Here is a 20,559-nt window from a genome sequence, read left to right on the forward strand (position 1 = left end):
TGTGGATTATGGCTGGTTTAAGCAGCCTCTGATGGGCCGCGTCAGACCGCTGGGACTCTGGGGCCAGGTGAGGCGGCGCACCTGTTGCACAAAACAACCATCAGCATGTTAACTGTTAGGGCATTTAGCAGACGCTTCTATCCCAGGGACTTACAATAATTACATTTGTCAGAAGAAGGTGAAACAAAATATCGGGGCCAGGTGAAGAAGGAAGGAAGGAAGGAAGGAAGGAAGGAAGGAAGGAAGGAAGGAAGGAAGGAAGGAAGGAAGGAAGGAAGGGAGGGAGGAAGGGAGGGAGGGAGGGAGGAAGGAAGGAAGGAAGGAAGGAAGGAAGGAAGGAAGGAAGGAAGGAAGGAAGGAAATATAGTTCCTAAATATATTTTTACAGAATAGTACAGTAATAAACTACTTGGGGGGATTTACAGTTAAAGATAAAGTGTCTTCTTAACATCACGGCTGTGTGGTTCCTGACCCAGAACAAAACAGATGTCTGGTGTCAGGATCTAAACTCTGCCTCATATGGTTTACTTATTGTTTGTGCTGTTCAATAAGAGTCCCATCGCGCTGTCACCGACTCTCCTGCTGTATCTATTCATGCTCAAGGTTTACCGTGGCCCAGATTGCTGCTGACATATACTCATTCTGGTAAACAAGATGTTAAACAATCCCAGATACATGAATATATGCATGTGCATGCACGCACACATTTAAAATGAGTTTAAGTTTGAGTTGAGTTTAATGTGTTTCAGCCAGCAGCCCTGCCTCTTCCAACAATCAACGCAGAAACTCAAGAACAAGGAAAGTTACAGCCAGGTGGGCAGCAACACTTTAATGGCAAATCAGCAATCTGTTTCAGATCTGAATTTCCTGTTGGGGCTTTTCTATTTTCAAAATGAACAATGTGTAGCAGTGTAGATACTTCAACCTTCACCAAATACAATTCAGACAGGACTCTTTTCAATCCCAGGGCTAGTGAAGGTTTATACAATAAAATACAGGTTTATACATGCATATTTTGTTTGTCTGAGTTACCAACAAGCTGAAAAAGAAAACTGAATATAAACAAGACGTTGTAATCCGGATTGGTGCACCCTATGACGTATTTCCACTCTATTATTCGATTTAAAGTTCGGCTTTCTGGTCTGCCCATGCGCAATCTGCCCGTCGTGTTGCAGCGCCAGTTATGTTAAAACCCCAAACCCCCTAAGAGCTGGCGGTCAATTCATCATACTTGAAGTGACGGAACCATTCTGGACTAGCGCTTGCCATAAAGCGTTAATGCTCTGTAGGGCGTGAAGCGGACTTTTTTCTTCCTCTTTTGCATCATAATCAAGAAACGGAAAGGAGGGCGATAAGTAAGAATCTGAAAAGATGACAGCGACTTATATCTCTAGAAATGTTAAATCTGAAAGTGCACCTACGTTACTGTCTTAGTTATGCATCAACATTCAAATATAAATGTGGTACTAAGATTGCAAGCGTCGACGTTCACCTTGTAACGGACCAATGGGAAGGATGCAAGCAGGTGAGTGGTTAGAGTTCACCCTAGAATAGGTATTTTTTTTAATATCTTTTTTTTCAATTACCACTTTTTGTACAAACACATAAATTAAATGTTCCGTCCATTGTTGTTTTCAGCAGCTTGGTCAAGTCAGTAGGCCTATTGATTCTTCGACAGTAGAAACAGCAATGGACGTAGAACAATAAAACGGATGCTCTTAGCAAGATACCGGCTACTTCATTCTTAGTGGAAACTAGGAACAGTTAAAAATGACTTTCACGTGAGTGCAGCAATAACTTTTAATGTAAAACATGATGTTGGTATGCATGATAGCCAACTGACCTGCCTTGTTCCTTTTTTTAAGATTTTGAAGAAATAGTGTGTAGCCTACATCGTTGCTTCTGGCCAATAGAGGACGCTGTAGAACGGTGCCTTACTGTAATTTATATCTGGATCTGGAGGAGAGAAACAAGAAAATTGTCCTCAAATCTGAATTCCTGCCAAGCTGCCGGCTCCGCTCTCATCCTTTAATTCCTCTGCTCATGTTGGGTGGTATCAGTTGCACCCTCTCACCCTGGTTTGTGCTTGACCTCTTTTCCGCCCTGTCCAACCCTGTCCTGTAGCAGTGTGGATCCTGCTTGTGCTGATTGAGGAGGGCTTCACGGCGGCGGCACAGAAAACCAAAGGTTGGAGTTCGCTTCACCATGTTTATTTACTACAGTAACAACCATGCTGTACACGGTCCACTAGTGTTCTATGTGTTTGAAAGAGTTTGTCTACGCCTCTGCCCTCGTTCACTTAAGATTACAACTCCACAGCTGTACAGCGTGTGTGTGTGTGTGTGTGTGTGTGTGTGTGTGTGTGTGTGTGTGTGTGTGTGTGTGTGTGTGTGTGTGTGTGTGTGTGTGTGTGTGTGTGTGTGTGTGTGTGTGTGTGTGTGTATATATAACATATACTACACAAACATGCATTTATGATGCGGCCTAATGTGGAATTGAAAGTCAGACTAGTGGTCATGACTATATGTGATGCAGTGTGTGTGTTGAATGGATCCACAGATGCAGCAGACGCAGCATCCCAAGGCGTTAAGCCCACCCTTCAACCTCGGCTCCCCCGTAACTGTGGAAGCTGGGTGAGAGACACGGAGGGCGGGGTCTTTAGCTCTCCAAACTACCCCAAAACATACCCACCCAACAAGGAGTGCATCTACATACTGGAAGGTAAGCTACATACGCTTGTAGTGTCACACATCATGTATTCACTAACAAATATAACACAAATTCATGCACTTTAAATAACGACTGATATTTTAGTTGTGTATTTTGTCATATCCTTGCTGTCACTTTTCCTAGTTGTTTGCCAATCGTTTTTTGGATTCAATAAATACATTATTTTGGTATTTATCAATAAATGCAATTGATTGTTCTTGGGGGGTATTAATTACTGTAGTATTTTTATTCAACAAGTATGTAATCAGTGAGCAAATGGTTACAGTACATTTCAACCCTCAAAAGTCAACAGACTTTAGAAGTGAAAAATACTGGAAAGTTGGTAAATAGCACAAATAAATGTTATTTGATGCAAGCACTTAAAAAAAAATATGGCACATGCTGTACGTTTTAGGTAATGTATTTGATTGGATGTTTTATGCAAAGGCCATCAAACTATGCATTGTTCTGCATGTAACGCCCTATGCAAAAGGACGGCCTCGTCGAATGTCATCTCCCGTTCATTCCCGCTGCAGCGTTACCGCGGCAGCGGATAGAGCTGCACTTCAACCGGAGCTTCTACATGGAGGCGTCGTTCGAGTGCCGCTTCGACCACATCGAGGTGCGGGACGGCCCCTTCAGCTTCTCCCCCCTCATCGACCGCTTCTGCGGCACGGCCACCCCGGGCCTGGTGGTCTCCAGCGGCCGCTTTGTGTGGGTGCGCTTCTACAGCGACGACGAGCTGGAGGGCCAGGGCTTCCAGGTCCAGTACCACTTCACCACAGGTAGGAGGTTCACCCCCCCCCCTGGGGGTTAAGGGGTCACATGAGGGCAGAGCGCCGTCTGGGAGATGAAGAGGATGATCCTGTCACATGGTCGATGGACACGAGTTTGGCATCGTGAGACTGATGCCAAGGAGCCTCCCTTCATAGAGGAAGTCCTAACCAGAGTCGTCGTAGGACTAGGACATTAATGTAACAGTTCATACGGGTCGGCTCTTCTTCTGTTCCAGGGCTAGGCTGGGAGACTTAAGGGGCCTACACACCGCCCAGACTCAAACCAATTTGCTATAAGCACTAGACCAACCAGAGGCTCCGAGACGCCAACTCTCTCAGACTTTGCATGTTGAATCGGACCAGACACTGTCCACGCGGTTACAAAAGCTTCGAACAGACCTGAACACAAGAAACAGATTTGTTCCCGAACTCGTCAGAGTCTCCCCAAATGTTTCAGATGGCCACAAGTGGGCCCGTGTGTAGCATCCTTTTTCTTCACGAGTTTAGTCTACTACGCGGGCCTTGGGACATAGAAGGAGCAGATCCATAATTAGTGTGATGAGCGACGCCTCAGTGAAAGGGTCCGTTCTCACTGTTTTTAGGGGGTTTTGTGACCATGCTTTAGGCTCTACTCCCTGACTGACTCTCAATTACATTTCTGATTTTCCAGTCTCATCTTCTCACACACCCAATAAATCAGTCTTTGGGGAACATAATGTTAAGACGGAGAACACCAGACAACAAAGCATGTTATATGAATATCTTCTACCAACAATGTACATAGTTATTGCTAATGAAAGTTGACTGGTTCTCTCTTTCATTTCCCCATAAAGACCCTGAGTTTTATCTGCACCTTGGAGGAATCCTTAACCCCATCCCAGGTATCTCTACCAAATTCAATCATCTGTGCTCAGTATCATACTTGTTTTATCGATTTACCTTATACCTGATTGCTTTTGAACAATTCATTTTTCTTCTTGTTTCATTTATTTGACTAATAATCCTTACAAAAACATTTAGCTTGTTCGCTGCGTTACATACTTAAAAACAGTGTAAAAATTGGAAGTGGTCAAACTGTCCACCTAGTGACATACAGTCTGCAACAAATCTAACAAACATCTCACACGCTCTGTTGTATTGTACACCGACTCCTACCATTGTTATTGTTGATGCTGTCAACAAAGCATTAGGAAGGATTACAAGTTGTATCTCTTTTCGTCTACGATTCCATGGCTCGTTCCAGACTGCCAGTTTGAGCTGAGCGGGGCGGATGGGCTGATCCGCTCCAGTCAGGTGGAAGACGAGAACAAGGTGAAAGGGGACCAGGCCGTGGACTGTATCTGGACCATCCGAGCGCCCGTCAACCACAGGGTATCTGCCGCCTTGTGTCTCCACAAAGGGAATGACATTCCCAGCATGAGACCCAATATATTATTCTTTGTTTTTCTTTTTTTGTTCAAGGAATCCTTATCAAGTAAATCAAAATAAATCCATTTGATTGTATAATTTCAAAAGATAAGTCCAGTGTTGGAGTGTTGGGGTGTAAATCTGTTAAAACAATATCTATGTTATTCTCTGAAGCAGTAATTATAACACTATCATTTCTATGAGTGAGTCCAAATGTACACTCCTGTATTTCTCCTTTCCCAGATCTACCTGCGGTTTCTAGATTATCAAATGGAGAATTCGAATGAATGTAAGAAGAACTTTGTGGCCGTGTATGACGGCAGCAACGCCATTGAAGACCTGAAGGTAAGCGGTGCAAATCAAGTAATAATAATAATAATTCATTGAATTTATTTAGCGCTTTTCTAGACACTCAAAGACGCCTACAGTGAAGGGGGGGGGGGGGGACCTCACTAACCACCACCAGTATGTAGCACCCATTGTGAACCCAAGTGAACCTCTTTATCAGCCTCCCGTGGTTAGCATGCCTTCGCCTCACGATGATGTTGTTGTGTGATCTGTTATGACAGGCTAAGTTCTGTAGCACGGTGGCTAACGACGTCATGCTAGACACGGGGCTAGGCGTTATTCGGATGTGGGCCGATGAGTCGAGTCGCCTCAGTCGCTTCCGCATGCTGTTCACCGTGTTTGAGGACCGTGAGTTTGTGTTTATTTTGTGTCTTTAGTTGTAAGTCCCCATGGCAGACAACCGTCTCTTCTCTTGGGTATGGATTGGTAAATAGTGCCTCCGTGTGGTTGATAAACTGCAATTTCGGGCACCTCATTCTTTTAAGTTTTATCCAGCCCTGTTGCGCTGCACATCACCGGTGGGGAGGTGCACGATACCACTACTGCAAACTGCAATTTCAACCATTATTAATAATCTCATATTCTGGGCTGTTTTGTAAGGTCATAGTCAAGGGTCAAGCAAACATCCCAAGCAAATATCACATTTTGTAGTTTCATATGTGGCAGCCATGTTACAATAACACGGTACAGAAAATAAGACTTTGTATTTACTCCTAAATTATATCTTATTGGTTCTCAAGGACATCTGTTTTAATCTCCTTTCAGCCCCATGCCAGGGCAGTTCATTCTTCTGCCATAGCAACATGTGCATCAACTCCTCTCTGGTGTGCAATGGCATCCAGAACTGTGTCTTCCCCTGGGACGAAGGCAGCTGTAAAGGTACATACTGATCATGTGTCCGTCTGTCTGACTCTGCTTGTGAAATGAAATATAAGGCATTATTTAGTTATATTTTTCTAATGATCAGTCATCGTTATGATGTGGTTAATTTATAATTTTAAAATTGTACCACTAATTTCTTTCTTTCACATTTGTGTGTGTGTGTGTGTGTGTGTGTGTGTGTGTGTGTGTGTGTGTGTGTGTGTGTGTGTGTGTGTGTGTGTGTGTGTGTGTGTGTGTGTGCATGCGTGCATGAATATCTCTTTGTGTATTGTCTGTGTGTGTGTATTGTGGATGCATGTACCTGCGGGAATATGTGTGTGTTGTGTGTTGTGTGTGTGTATGTGTATGTGTGAGTGCATCTGTGTATAATTTGTGAATTGTGTCTGCCTTTCCCACCGTCCAGAAAAGAAGAGCAAAGGCCTGTTCCACCACATCACCAAGACCCACGGGACGTTGATCGGCGTGTCTACCGGCCTGGTGCTGCTGCTCCTTGTCATCTCTATCTTGGTGCAGGTCAAGCAGCCGCGCAAAAAGGTCCACAGCCGACCGGTCGATACAAGTAGAGCATCAACACTGTGCCCATCATATATATAGATAACATATCCAGCACGTGTGTATAATGTAGCCATAGGGTTGTGTGTTCAAATGTTCATTTTTATTGAACATTTGGACAGGTTTTTTTCCTCCCTGCGTAAATCCCACAACCCGTGTCAAACACAAATATCCATATTCCGTTGATTATTATGCTTTACCTCTATATTCCAGATTTGTATTTTGAACTGAGTGAATGCTGACATTTTCACCAAGAGGAATTCCTTGTACATGTGTACTTACTGTAAGTGATCATAAGTGATGTTCTTACTAAGCACTTGATTCTTAACTTCTGACTGCAGGTGCTGCTGCGTAAAAATAACTTGTTCAACCGGCCTGAGTTCCATGAAGTGTTTGACCCTCCCCATTACGAGCTTTTCACTCTCAGGGATAAGGTAGGTTCAATCTGATCCACACCTCCTCGTATAATGTTAAATGAAAGGGGGACCTACAAAGTTTGAAATCTGAAACCTGCTGTGTCTCTTCGTAGTCCTGCTCCAAAGTCCTTACTGGCTGATTCTGTCCGATGTGATCCGAGCCAGGAGTGATGTAGCTAATTCTGGTTCTCCTCAGCCTAGCACTTCCCGGTCTAAATTATCCAACCCCCGTAGTGACGCTACTTTGTGCGGTGCAGCAAAGCCATTCGAAAAGTCCACAATTTCTGAAAACAAAACAGAAATATTATACATATACATATACATATACATAAATACATTCTCTCCAAAGACCAATCACCAAGGAGAGACTGGTTAGAAGGGAAATCCCCCCGAAAATAACCTGTACTCAGACAAGATGCGTTGAGGGTATATCACAGTACGGATGATGGCTCGACCCCGATTGTTTTACAATGCAGTTCAGAGTCATTGCTTCAAGGATGTTTTTAATGATACCTAAAGTTCCACAATAGGTCCCCTTTAAAGTTATGCATGGTGCTCTGTCTAGCATGCCTGCGTGGCCTGGCTCATACGATTCCTCCCTGGGCACCAGGACACGTCTGGGGATCTGGGGGAGCTCTCTGAGGAGATGCAGTCGCTGAACGCCCTCCGCCGCTCGTCCTCCGAGCGCAACCGCTGCGTCCACGAGCACCACTGCGGCTCCCAGGCCTCCGTCAGCTACGTGATGCCCGGTCGGGGCGCGCCCCCCCTGCTCACCGGCTCCGTCCACTTTCCCCCGTTCGGGGGGGTCTTCCAGAACGACTTCCAGGCCTTCCAGCAGGGCACCAGCCGGAGCCTGAGGAAGAAGAGCTGGCCCAGCATGAAGCCGGGCCGGGCGGAGCTACGGCACTCCATGACCGAAAGGGGACAGGGGCACCCCGCGGCTGGGGTCGCCATGCTGAGGAGGGTGGAGAGGGTGATGGAGGAGGAGCTGGAGGAGGAGGAGGAGGATGTGGAGGAGGAGGAGAACGGGAGGTATGACGTGTATGTGCGCCGAGCCGGAGGCAGAAGGATGAACTGTGAAATGGCCCAGCAGAGGTCCCTGTCGATGGACTTCTGAGGAGCGGGGGATGCGTGGATGGGTGGTGGGGTGTGATCTCTTCCTGTTTGAGAGGGGACCAATGAGGAGATGGAGAGGAAGCATTGAGGATCTCAATCAACGTTTGTATTTGAATGTGTAAGAGAATTGCAGGTAATGAATAACCCCCTTCTCTCACTTTGTTGACACTTTTTACGTTTGGACTTGGCCACCTTATTTAAAATGTTATAGGTTCTTGTCATGTAAAAAAGCTTTCGTTGGACAATAAACCATGCTTTCCTACTTCTGATTCAATCATTCAATCAATGTATATCTTAATGAACGAAAATGGTAAAAAAATATTTTCATCTCACAACGTTGGTTATTACACACATGGTGTTGCATACAAACCCCACAAGCAGGCACGTGTGTTCTGTTTTTAGATTGCTACCTCAAGGTGTGCCATTCACATGTCAGTAGCAATGTTCCTCATCCAACAGGGAACGGCACAGGGAAGTTCTGAAACCAGCAGGGCAGTGTGTTGCATAACTGTTCCTCACAGACTGTACGTAAGCAGGTACACGTTGGTGTGAACAGTCACATTATGATGGCTTTAAGGACCATGCATAATGTGAGCACCTGTGTTGCCATCATTTCCATCTGCTTCTCTGTGCAGTTCATTTACAGGATTTTAACATTGCATTGCATAAAATCCATAAAATCAGCACAAAAACGGTCATCCACAGTTTGAATTGTATTTATTTATTTATTTTTTATAGATGCAATGTGAATCCAGGGATATGTACACTGCATGCTGTACAGAATATGTCAAAGTATATAAGTGTAATATAAAGTATGGCACACATCTACCAGTATTGAACATATGTATAGGAGTCATTGACTGGCTGAACAGTTATGATGAAATTGTGAAATGTGAGTATTTGAAGTGATATCTTTTGAATATATCACTTTATCTTCCCTGAAGGATTTCAAGATTCCTGAGTGTATTTGACGACCGGCGCTCGTGCTCAGAGCTTTTGTGCTGGCAGCTTCTGTGTGTGGACCAAGTGTACCAAACCAGTAAGGTAACCTCAGAATTAGATAACAACCACAGTCAGGAATACAGTCATGGCTGATACCGGGGTAGGAAGGAACCGGGGAGTCACTGAGTGCAAATGAAGCCAGGCAACCCTCCAAACACAAAGTCCAGTCAGCGGGACTGAATAGGTACCTTTTCACCTAGAAATAATACCATGGGCAGAGTTATGTAATGCAAGACCAATACTGCCAACCGGGTTGAGGTTCACCTGCTTAGTATCAACGCATCATTCAGGTTATGGATCAGTAATTGTAGGCATACAACTAAAGGAAAGCAATTTTCAACCATGTCATAATGCGTTATGTAAGTGTTAAGTGTTGCCCGTTTATGTTATGCATCTCAGATCATATGTTATTTATCTATATATATTTAAAGAGCAAAACGTCCTGTCATTTATGAATAGGTCACAACCGTAGTTTTAGTCTTTACCACTTTAAATATCTTGTTCCCTTAATGTTGGCTTAATTCATGTATTCAATGATTAGTGCTATTGTTATTTGCTTGAAGCCTTATTTTCTTCCTTTATGTTTACTTGTGGGTAGCGTAGAAATAAATGCCTGGCAAGTACGTCATATTATCAAACTGATAAATTGTACGGTGTTTGTGAGTGTGCCTGCTGTGGTTTACATGCATGCTTCTTTCGTTCGAAGAATATTGCAACTATATACATCCAACTTCCAACTGCATGTGACTTTACTTTATGAGGACATTTTTAGAGCCATTCTGTCCAATCCGCGATAGAGATAACACTGATAACATGTTTTGTGGGTGTCCCGACCAACCATTCCGTGCTGACTCACCGTGTGTGTGCTTTTGTGGTTGAACTTTATGTTTTTAAAAGCAAGGAATGTTTATAGGCAGACAAGAAGTTTAATATGAGGCCACACAACCAATCTAGCCTTTAGCTAAGAATAATAAACTGGTATATAACAAATTATGGACAATATCAGGAAAAATATCAACAACATTTTATTGAAAAGATACAAATATAATACAAACGTTTATATTTATGATAACGGCTAAATAAGGAGTTTGTACCACAACATTCTGTTTAATTGGCACAGGCTATTCAGAAGCCAAGTGTAGGTAAGAGTTTGGGGTTGTTGTCACTGTTGCTCATACAAGTACAAAGGTATACTTGCTGATTGCTGATTATTAATTGTTAATGAGAAATTGTTAATTGCTCATTCACAAAAGCAGCACCTTTGAATGAAAGCCATTTGTTCTTCAACTCCAACCCACTGCTATCCATCGGCACTCCTACACTGCACTCCTACACTATTACATATTTATAATAGTTCATACTATTATTCCCATGTCCATATTCACCATCCTTACGGTCTCTTGAACTGCTGCTTCTGTATTTTACCGTAATGTGTATTTCTGCTATGTTCTTTGTTATTATTTGCTATTATCTATGACTCTTTCAAAAATATATCTATAAATATTATACATAATATTATACTTAGTTGTTGTCCACAGAATTCCATTGTTCAGAACGACCATATCAAAGTCAAAGACCCTTGGCCTTTGCTGCTCTCTTCATCCCCCTGGATTCGTCCTTCGGAGACCCAGGGACATGACCCCTGCGGCTCCAACCGGTAGCCCCACACACGGGGACCCCAGACCGGCTCGGTGATTCCACCAGCGGCACCAACATGCCATGGTGGCACACCAATGTCTCTGTGAGTTCAAATTGTGTGCGGTCGTGTTGTGGTCCTCAGTGAATCCTCGAAGAAGGCCTGGCGCTCGTGCAGCAACAAGGGCGTGCTCTCCCCTAGGACGGCGTCTATGAAGTTGGGTCGTCTCCAGGCGTAGACCATGCTGTTGAGGAAGCCTTGCAGCGACATGCTCACTGCCTGGAGAAAACCTGACGGTTAGCGGGGGGCATCCTAACCTGGGGAATTATATTTACGTTTCGTTTAACTTTTTTATTCATACCTGTATGATGTAGAGACTAAAAATACTGTTTTGTGATACTTTGGTCCATGGTGAAAGGGTAGACATGATGGTCAGTAAAAGTGCTGTAGGAAAGGATAGTTTAGAGCACAACAAGTAGATGTTTGAGGATTTCAGGGAAATCTATTTTAGATTGTACTCCATGTGTTCCAACAGATATCAACCGTATGTCTTATTTCATGTACCTGGTGTCCAGCAGAATAGGATGATCAACACCATATTACGCGCTGTGGAGTATATTCTCCTCAGTCTGTGTCGAGAACGTCCATCTGCCTCCCCAGGAAGTAGACCCTGATGGTCATAGTTATTATACCAGTAGCCCACCTTGTAATACATAACCTGCGAAGGAGACCACGGTGATGATTATAGAAACCCCATGCCGTATAAAATAATGGAGACAATAAACATGAAACAAAATGTCGAATTGTAATTAGATTTATATGAATAACTTACTGAGCTGGAGACAACTGCTGGTATGAGTGCAAGAAAGAGAAGAACTTTGATAAAAGCATCGTGAAGGACCTGCTGTTAGTGGGGAGGGGGGGGGGGAGAACATAGAGTTATTAACTAAATGTGTTAATGCATCATTTCAAACTTGTGTTGTCATTCCCCGAGCTCTCCTCCTGTACTCACCGAGGCCGGACACGGATCTCCCCAGGCATGCAAAAACAGTATACAGCTAGAAGAAAACAACATTTGGAGTTAAACACACATAAACTGTGTGTATATAGGATATACACATACCATATACGTATCTTTATACCATGCAAGTGTATGATTTACCTGGTACAGTATGTGTTATCAGCGGGAATGATGTCATTGGTGACATAGGGAATGTCCGTAGACAACGTGCTTGTGTAAAGGTAGGTAGCGATCACGTACAACAGATAGATGGCAACAGGAACCGACCTGTTGAATGGCCATGATGGTGAGGGGCAGAAACAATGGGGAGAGAGGTGCTTTCAGTATGTAGAGTAGAATTGAGTCCACAAGAGATAAATATCATTATCAACCTTGTCATTTCATATCCAAGCAACTCCTCTAACCAAGCATGTAAACAATCAAGTTTTACAACAAATTGAAACATTCTACTTCTTGCAGAAAATTTGAAGATGGCAAAAAAAATCGAGATTCCCAGAAAGCGCGTGAGGATGACATAACACCATTCAGGCTTAATTAACTTTGAGTATAACTAACTATAACTATTAAATCCCATCCACTTTTAATGTCGGGTTTCACGTTCATGCAGCTCTGTTAACGAAGTAGAGCTCACTTACCATAGAATGGTGTACAGGGATAAGGCTAAAGTGGTTCTCTGACATAGGTTCTGTCAAAAGAGTAGGAGCAGTCGGTTTACAACGTGATCAGCAATTAACAGGAGCAACCAATGAGAGAGCAGGATCGGTTGGTTACCTGTTGGTCCTCGCTGTGGCCCTGTGTCACCCTCCATCCTCTGAATATGTTCTTAGATTTCCAGGAGTAAACCACCACCATCAGAAATGAAATGAGGTAGAATGTCTGCAATGAGGTACAACCCCCCCCCCAAACACACACACACACACACACACACACACACACACACACACACACACACACACACACACACACACACACACACACACACACACACATACATATACAAACATACACACAAACACTTTCTGTTTGAACCATATCTATAAAAAAAAAGCAGCTCTAGAATGTAAAGGTGTGTTAAAAGGTAATGACCATATATCCCATATTTGTACTTGGAACATAAATAGATGAACACCAATAAGCAAGCCTTGTTTACAGTGTTGAGATTAAATTATTAACAATCAAATCAAAAAGGCAGCTAAAACGCACCCTAACTGAAGGCATCCTTGAGCAAGATTATTTACATATTCCTGAATTCCTTTCAATTTCCTGTATTCACTGTCGAACAACTAGCGGCACTTTTATCCTCTTTATTCACTGTCTAACACCTACCTGCTCCTTAAGCCTATGTAGTCACTGTCTTAACACCATACAGCTGCTCTTTTATTATTTAGCAGCTACCTGCTTTTAATCATCCATATTCACTGTCTAACACCTACCTGCTCCTACATTACCAGTGTGTCGATAGTCATTGTATGAGTCCCTTTTGTGCAAAGGTTTCTTACAGTGATGAAATATGCATGCTAATACAATGACAACCGTTTTCGGTTTGTCTGTACATATAAGAAATTAGCATTTGTGTTTTTATTGTTTTATACCTGAGTCACTGAGGGGAAAGTCCAAATGTGTCAATTACATGATAACAACACAGTCCTGTGCCCTAAAGCAGAAAAAGCACTATTGTATTGAATCTCCCTAGTCTGGTTTCAACAATGAAAATGAAACTATATAGTGATGGAAACTGACAAACCATCTTGTGTCCATGACGACCCAAGATGGCCGCTAATGGAATAATGCCCACAGGCAGCCTGCTTCTTACCATTGACAGTGGCAGAGCTCGTTGGCAGAAGGAGACACTGTGTCTGAAGTAGCCTGTGAGGTTCATTGCACTGGTGAACATCAGAATTAGTGAAGCCAGGAAGTCTGCCAGGGCAAGCTGCACCAAAGGCAGCACCTACACACAGGCATGCAAGACAATCAGCACACACAAGCACATGCAGGTGCACACGCAAACATTCCATAAATCCATCCATGTTCATCCATGCTGCCTCAAAAGAGTGTAGCGACATTATACTGCAGCAACCGCAAGAACAACACACAGACACAAACACACACAAACTTACCTGTTCTTGTAGTCGTTGCCATTTTACAATGGAAACCAACAGAACAGAAGCGCTACCTATCAAACTTTGTTTTAAACGAAAGATAAAATATACATGTTATGATTATCATTATCATTATAATTATTTTTTCATTATAATTACTTATAGTAACAGTAGCTGCAGCAGCAGTTGTAGTAGTAATGTTTATTAACTTATTATTACATTACTAAAACAATTTATATGAATACTTTCACCTTCATGTATCTACTTGATGTCCTACTCGATGTAATGCAAATGACGGATACAAACAAACAGTTTGTGTGAGGAGGTTACCTGGGAGTAAGAGAAACTAAGTACACAGCAGACAAACTGATCATCTGAAAGAATAATCATTCAATTAGTGTCACTAGTTAACGTAAGAGTGATTGGTTTTAATCAAGCAAAGTAAAATCAGTCCAATATGCAATGCTTACCTGATCTTCCCTCAATGTTCCGTTGACATCCATGGTGATTACCAAATTATTATCGAACCCTCTGTTGTTTTAGAGCACACTGGTTCGGCCCCGCTAAAATGCTTGTATCCATGGCTGGTGTTGTACGAGTAATCTGTATGTATTCGAAAGAGAGTACATCCCTTCGCTATGCACCTTAGACCTATCACGTCTAATTTTGCAGTATCTCCTATACTTAGCTCCACCTGCTGTCCAGGTATGTCCGTGGTATGTTTGTCCGTGTGTGTGTGTGTGTGTGCGTGCGTACGTGAGAGAGTATGTGTGTGTGTGTGTGTGTGTGTGTGTGTGTGTGCGTGCGTGTGTGCGTGCTGGCGTGCGTGCGTGCGTGCGTGTGTGTGTGTGTGTGTGTGTGTGTGTGTGTGTGCGTGCGTGTGCGCCTAGCTTACACTGCCATCTAGTGGAATCCCAAGACTTCTATCGTGGACGATGACTTCTCTTATCCTTTGTCAAACTTTACCAATGCCATTTTAAGGATTTTTTCTCTTTCCAAGTACATTGACATAAAACTTTGAATGAAAGATGTCATTAATATGATTAATAGTGAGATATCATATAAATGAACATTGTGTTTGTCAATTATTCACCTGACTGATACAATGCAGTTGTATGTTCTCTGCATAAATATATACCCCTATACATATTATTCTCCAGTCCAGATTTAATGGTTAAATGAAAACTGAAATAAAATATAGGCTACTTAATCAAACAACGTATCAATTTCCCTTAATTGTTTGTTGGTGCTTAATGTACTTAAAAGATAGTTGTGATAGTTGTGTAGGCCTATACATATTTTATATGTATAGGCCTATATATATGTATGCCTTGTCTCCGTGTGCGTGTGTGTGTGCGTGTTTGTGTGTGAAATATATATGTATATACATATGCATGCGCGAACGCGCGCGCACACACACACACACACACACACACACACACACACACACACACACCACACACACACACACACACACACACACACACACACACACACACACACACACACACACATATTTTAGCGAAGATTCTAAACTGTTTGCATGACAACTGTAAACACTGATGATCATATTGAAGACGTTATTTATCAAGAGACATCGCTCAACGATTTCCCTCAATTGTTAATTAGCTTCTTTAGTGTCGGTATTGTTTTTAACTACAGATAGCAATCAAATTGAACGTTTGATCCAGTAGAAAAGAAAGGTAGGTTTCCGTGACTTGCCGCTACTCTTTTGAGAAATGTTTAATTTTCCATTCTCTTTTCACACACCGAGGAAAAAAAATCTAATGATTTACTAGGCAATTTGCAGATAAATGCCATCAATTGGTTTGTTCAAGGAGTTTATAGGCCCTGTCGTATATGTGTACAACCGTTTATTTTATTTTGTTTCTACGTTAGGCCCTAGGCCTATGAAGGCATCCCGACTCCGTAATACGTCCCGAGAGGTCATTTCTCTGATGACGGAACAATGAGCTGCATAAAGTTCGAGATATTCTATCGAAGATTCTAAATTGTTTGCATGACAACTGTAAACACTGATGCTCATATTGAAGACGCTACTTATCAAGAGACATCGCTCGCCGATTTCTCTCGGTTGTTAATTAGCTTCTTTAGTGTCGGTATTGTTTTTAACTACAGATAACAATCCAATTGAACGTTTGATCTAGTAGAAAAGAAAGGTAGGTTTCCGTGACTTTCCGCTACTCTTTTGAGAAATGTTCAATTTTCCATTCTCTTTTCACACACCGAGGAAAAAATTCTAATGATTTACTACGCAATTTGCAGATAAATGCCATTAATTGGTTTGTTCAAGGAGTTTATAGGCCCTGTCGTATGTGTACAACCGTTTATTTTATTTTGTTTCTACGTTAGGCCCTAGGCCTATGAAGGCCTCCCGACTCCGTAATACGTCCCGAGAGGTCATTTCTCTGATGACGGCACAATGAGCTGCATAAAGTTCGAGATATTCTATCGAAGATTCTAAATTGTTTGCATGACAACTGTAAACACTGATGCTCATATTGAAGACGCTACTTATCAAGAGACATCGCTCGCCGATTTCTCTCGGTTGTTAATTAGCTTCTTTAGTGTCGGTATTGTTTTTGAATACAGATAACAATCCAATTGAACGTTTAATCAAGTAGAAAACAAAGGTAGGTTTCCGTGACTTTCCGCTACTCTTGAGAAATGTTTAATTTTCCATTCTCTTTTCACACGACGACGAAAAAAATTCTAATGATTTAGGGAATTGGTAGATAAATGCAATTAATTCGTTTGTCTAATGAGTTTATAGGCCCTGCCGTAGCATATGTGTCCAACCGTTTATTAAATTTCGTTTCACGTGTTATGAAGACCTCCCGTAATGCGGCCTTCAAGTCAGACGCCCCCCCCCATAAGATCTTCGTTACAAGTCGTCACCAAAATATGAATAAATTACTTCACTCACCTAATCAACAATTGTAATGCTACGTTACGTGGGCCTCTGTTGATTAAACTTCTCATGTTGTTTTTTTCTATTGCGCCTGTTAGAGAAAGTAGGAGCCAACACCTGACGCAGTCCCCGCGCCGCGCCTGGTGCGTGCCGCGCCGGAAGCCTGCCAGGAGCTTTAACCATCAAGGCCCTGCGAAAATTAAACCAACTCGGAGTCGTCATGACGGTAAGTCCCTGTTGGTAGTCGTTATTTTCCAGCCATGGATTTCCATCCTCATTATTTATATCCTCATAAAATTTAACTCCAATTATTTGAAATTATTGGAGAAATATGCACCGAATTTAGGCTAAAATCCATACATTGAGATGGCAGAAATGATCAGCAGCATAAGCTAAACTAAAGGTTATTGGAAAATTGCTATAGTAGCACCACCTGCATATATTAACCTTGCTTTTCAAATGGCCATTGTAGAGTGAGCCGGAGAACCCCAGGCCAGCTGGTGATAGACACGGCCCCGAGAGGTTCTTTCAAGGACACAAACTACCCATGTCACCTGCTGGTAACGTTATTTTATTTATTATGTTTAGTGCAGAAAGTTGTTAAATGTGTGTGTGTGTGTGTGTGTGTGTGTGTGTGTGTGTGTGTGTGTGTGTGTGTGTGTGTGTGTGTGTGTGTGTGTGTGTGTGTGTGCCTATGCCTATGTGCGCGTGTGTGTGCGTGTGAGAGAGAGTGAGAGTGCTGCTCTTTAACTAGAGCACTCTAGTACTACATACTTGCTTGGCCTTGGTTCTTCTAATGTTCGCCCTGTATTTTTTTAATTCCATTTGCTGTACAGAGGCATTGCAGGCCTTTTCAGACTGCATGACAAAGCATGAACGTCGGGAAATCAAAGCGTACAATAACATCTGGTTCCTTGGCCTGGATGCCAATAAAATCCATGGCTTCAGATATGCCAAGGAAAACAACCACGGCTTTGATAATAGCGAGAGCTTCTATGAGCAGGTACATTTCAGTTGACCGCAATATTTATAAGCTTAATGCATCACTGTTAGTTTAGTGTCATTTGAGTTCCTGTTGCATGATTACAGTGACAGTTTACGTCCATTAAATGGAAAATAAGACAGCATTTCCAAATGCATTTCTTGTCTCTTTAGTTAGATTGTAGATCTACTGACCACATTGCTAGTTACTGTGGTTTGTTATGTTCCTCTACCGCAAGGCAAAGATCAGTATTGACATTTTATACTTTTGTACATTCATTACATAACATATACATATTCAGTACAAGATACATTTTGTAATTCTACCCATGCAATGAAATTGTGTCATGTGTACAAAAAATAAAATTGTTTTGTTACTGATAACGCAGAAGCAAGTTTGCATGGAGAATTTTAGAAATTTTCTGCTAGCTTCTTTATCAGAAATGTTTTACTTGATTGATATTCATAATACTAATAATATTTAAAAATAAATAAACAATAACCAATTTTATACAGGTCACAGGTGATCACATTGGTTATCGCTACGAGGTGCTTGGTGTTCTGGGGCAGGGTCACTTTGGACAGGTCCTCAAGTGCTTTGACCACGAGTACAATGAGCTTGTGGCCCTCAAGCTCCTTCGCAACAAGCCTAGGTAAAATAATAGAATAAAGAGAAACCTGCACAGCAAGTAAATATCATCAACACACATCAAATAGATCGATTGAGAACGGTCTCACTACAACAAAGAAGCTATAATAGGGTCGGTACCATAACATCACAAAGGTTTTTCTGGAACCCTCACCAGAGTCTAGGACGATGCCATTAACCTTGATCTGCTCACCATGGCCTTTAACATTCATATTAGGACCACAGAATCAACGGGAATCAAATACACTTCTGCTTAATTTCCTGGCCTTAATGCCCTTAATGTTCGCCCGTGGTGAAGTGCACCACCTTTAACACAATGTTATGTGTTGGCTCCAGGTATCATAGGCATGGGGTAACGGAGCTGATGATCCTTCAGCGCCTGGTGGACCGGGATCCAGGGGATGCCTACCACGCCATCCGCATGAAGGACTGCCTTGTGTTCCGTAACCACATATGCATTGCCTTTGAACTCCTGGGGTACAATCTGAATTCTTATTTCTGTCTCGGATGCTATAAGATTCTGTGCAATTTCTGCAATTATAATCGAAATGTTGCTTTGCATCAGGAACTGTAGTGCAAGTCTGACTCTCCATCGGAACTAATAAATGCAATATTTACAGTTCTGATCTGTCCACCATGGTGGCTGGCAAGGGTTTGAGAGAGTCCTATGTGAGGAAGTGCGCATCCTCAATCCTCAGCTGTCTCCAGCTGCTGGAGAGGGAGAACATCGTGCATGGGGACCTCAAACTGGTAGGAATCCCGCTCATCGCCCGTCTGCACTGTCAGCCAATTGTTGTGAGCCGTTGGCCCAGCTATTCACTCTGAGTTGCCTTTCTTCTATGACTGCAGGATAACGTGGTCATTTCCAACAAGGACCCTGAAACCCTCAAGGTCATTGACTTTGGTATTAGCCAGATTCAGAAAAAGCCCAAATGTAGGTCTAATCGTTTTCTTCCTTTGATTCTTGAGGAGATGTACAATGTGGCAGCATTGTTTTATTTGATGGGTTCCATAGAGTTCTTTTTATACTACTGACTTTGTTTCATCTTCCAGACTATGGGGTTTTCCAGAGTCAGCACATCCGTGCTCCAGAGGTGATGCTGGGTCTCTTGTGCACAAATGCCATAGACATGTGGAGCTTTGGATGCTGTATGATCGAGCTCCTCACTGGACAAATAGCGTTCGTTGGAGAGGATGAAATACACCAGCTCACGCACACCATAGAGGTAATCCTACAAGCTGCTGGTTGCTTTGTACTGCTAATTTACCATGCGAGGCGTGAGTAAGACATGTGCTACGAAGGAGGATAATTGCTGATTTATACTACAAGGGCGCAGATCTCATAGAAACCTCTCGAGGGGACATTAAAAATATCACCAACGTATATAAAATGAACTGCTGCAAGAAACGGCTCGGACCAGTGCACATGAATTAGTTCAAAAGTGGAGTCGGCTACTATTAAAACTATATTTTCAATGACATCTTTTAGTTAGAAATAATTTAGATTGGGTGGACTTTTCACGAGTTAGGGTTAGGGTTAGCTTACAACCCCCCCCCCAGGGATCATCACCCATGACCATAACCGTTGTGTTTATTTGTAGATGTTGAGTATTGGGTTTTGTTGTCTAATTTCAGATACTGGGAATGCCTCCAGCAGGAATGTTGGATTTGTCTTTGAAAAAGGAAAGATTTTTTGGTGAGGATTTTACTTTATGGCATATGATGAAATTTTCAGTTAGCAGTACTTGTGATCTTAAAGAAATATAAATGTTATTCCAACAATGTGAAATCCACAATGTTCAATCTCTGTGATGCTGTATAATGTGCAGACGAGCAGGGAAGGCCTCATCTTATCAGGCTTGACCAGTCGGGGGAGGACATCCTGCCCGGCTCCAAGGGGCTTGAGAGTGTTCTGGGCACCAGAGACCCTGACCTGCTGGATTTCATCAAGTGTTGCCTTCAGTGAGTGCACTACCTTTTCCCAGTAGAGCTCATCAAATATGTTAGATGAGCGGTTTGGCCAAACAGTCTAT

At 42.5% G+C, this 20,559-nt stretch overlaps 2 protein-coding genes across 2 annotated transcripts; one reads left to right on the forward strand and one right to left on the reverse strand.

Annotated features, from left to right (window-relative positions):
• Positions 1 to 1,165: 1,165 nt before the first annotated feature.
• neto2b (neuropilin (NRP) and tolloid (TLL)-like 2b) lies at positions 1,166 to 8,468 on the forward strand. The gene is made up of 12 exons (XM_030366007.1): positions 1,166 to 1,525; positions 2,125 to 2,187; positions 2,560 to 2,721; positions 3,246 to 3,494; positions 4,319 to 4,366; positions 4,729 to 4,856; positions 5,136 to 5,237; positions 5,462 to 5,588; positions 6,006 to 6,119; positions 6,526 to 6,656; positions 7,016 to 7,108; positions 7,701 to 8,468. The coding sequence occupies exons 1-12, from the start codon at positions 1,507 to 1,509 to the stop codon at positions 8,205 to 8,207; spliced, it is 1,743 nt and encodes a 580-aa protein (XP_030221867.1). The 5' UTR covers positions 1,166 to 1,506; the 3' UTR covers positions 8,208 to 8,468.
• Positions 8,469 to 10,217: 1,749 nt separating this feature from the next.
• Positions 10,218 to 14,621, reverse strand: si:dkey-30c15.2 (transmembrane protein 116). Its single transcript, XM_030366009.1, has 12 exons — positions 14,435 to 14,621; positions 14,295 to 14,338; positions 13,983 to 14,046; positions 13,679 to 13,813; positions 12,637 to 12,741; positions 12,501 to 12,550; positions 12,007 to 12,132; positions 11,857 to 11,902; positions 11,677 to 11,748; positions 11,409 to 11,562; positions 11,206 to 11,288; positions 10,218 to 11,123 (listed from the first exon to the last, which is right to left on the reverse strand). The coding sequence occupies exons 1-12, from the start codon at positions 14,465 to 14,467 to the stop codon at positions 10,956 to 10,958; spliced, it is 1,080 nt and encodes a 359-aa protein (XP_030221869.1). The 5' UTR covers positions 14,468 to 14,621; the 3' UTR covers positions 10,218 to 10,955.
• Between the last annotated feature and the right edge of the window lie 5,938 nt (positions 14,622 to 20,559).

This window comes from Gadus morhua, chromosome 9 (genome assembly GCF_902167405.1).
Source record: "Gadus morhua chromosome 9, gadMor3.0, whole genome shotgun sequence".
NCBI classification, from domain to species: Eukaryota; Metazoa; Chordata; class Actinopteri; order Gadiformes; family Gadidae; genus Gadus; species Gadus morhua.

What these genes read in the sequence shown, in the direction of transcription:
- si:dkey-30c15.2 (XM_030366009.1), bottom strand. Translation starts at nt 14,467, where the DNA reads ATGGATGTCAACGGAACATTGAGGGAAGATCAG. An exon ending in GGCAACGACTACAAGAACAG is followed by an intron (nt 13,814 to 13,982) that starts GTAAGTTTGTGT and finishes GCCTGTGTGTAG; the next exon opens with GTGCTGCCTTTGGTGCAGCT. An exon ending in GAGATCCGTGTCCGGCCTCG is followed by an intron (nt 11,749 to 11,856) that starts GTGAGTACAGGA and finishes CCCCACTAACAG; the next exon opens with CAGGTCCTTCACGATGCTTT.
- neto2b (XM_030366007.1), top strand. An exon ending in GGCGGCACAGAAAACCAAAG is followed by an intron (nt 2,188 to 2,559) that starts GTTGGAGTTCGC and finishes ATGGATCCACAG; the next exon opens with ATGCAGCAGACGCAGCATCC. An exon ending in GTTCACCGTGTTTGAGGACC is followed by an intron (nt 5,589 to 6,005) that starts GTGAGTTTGTGT and finishes ATCTCCTTTCAG; the next exon opens with CCCCATGCCAGGGCAGTTCA.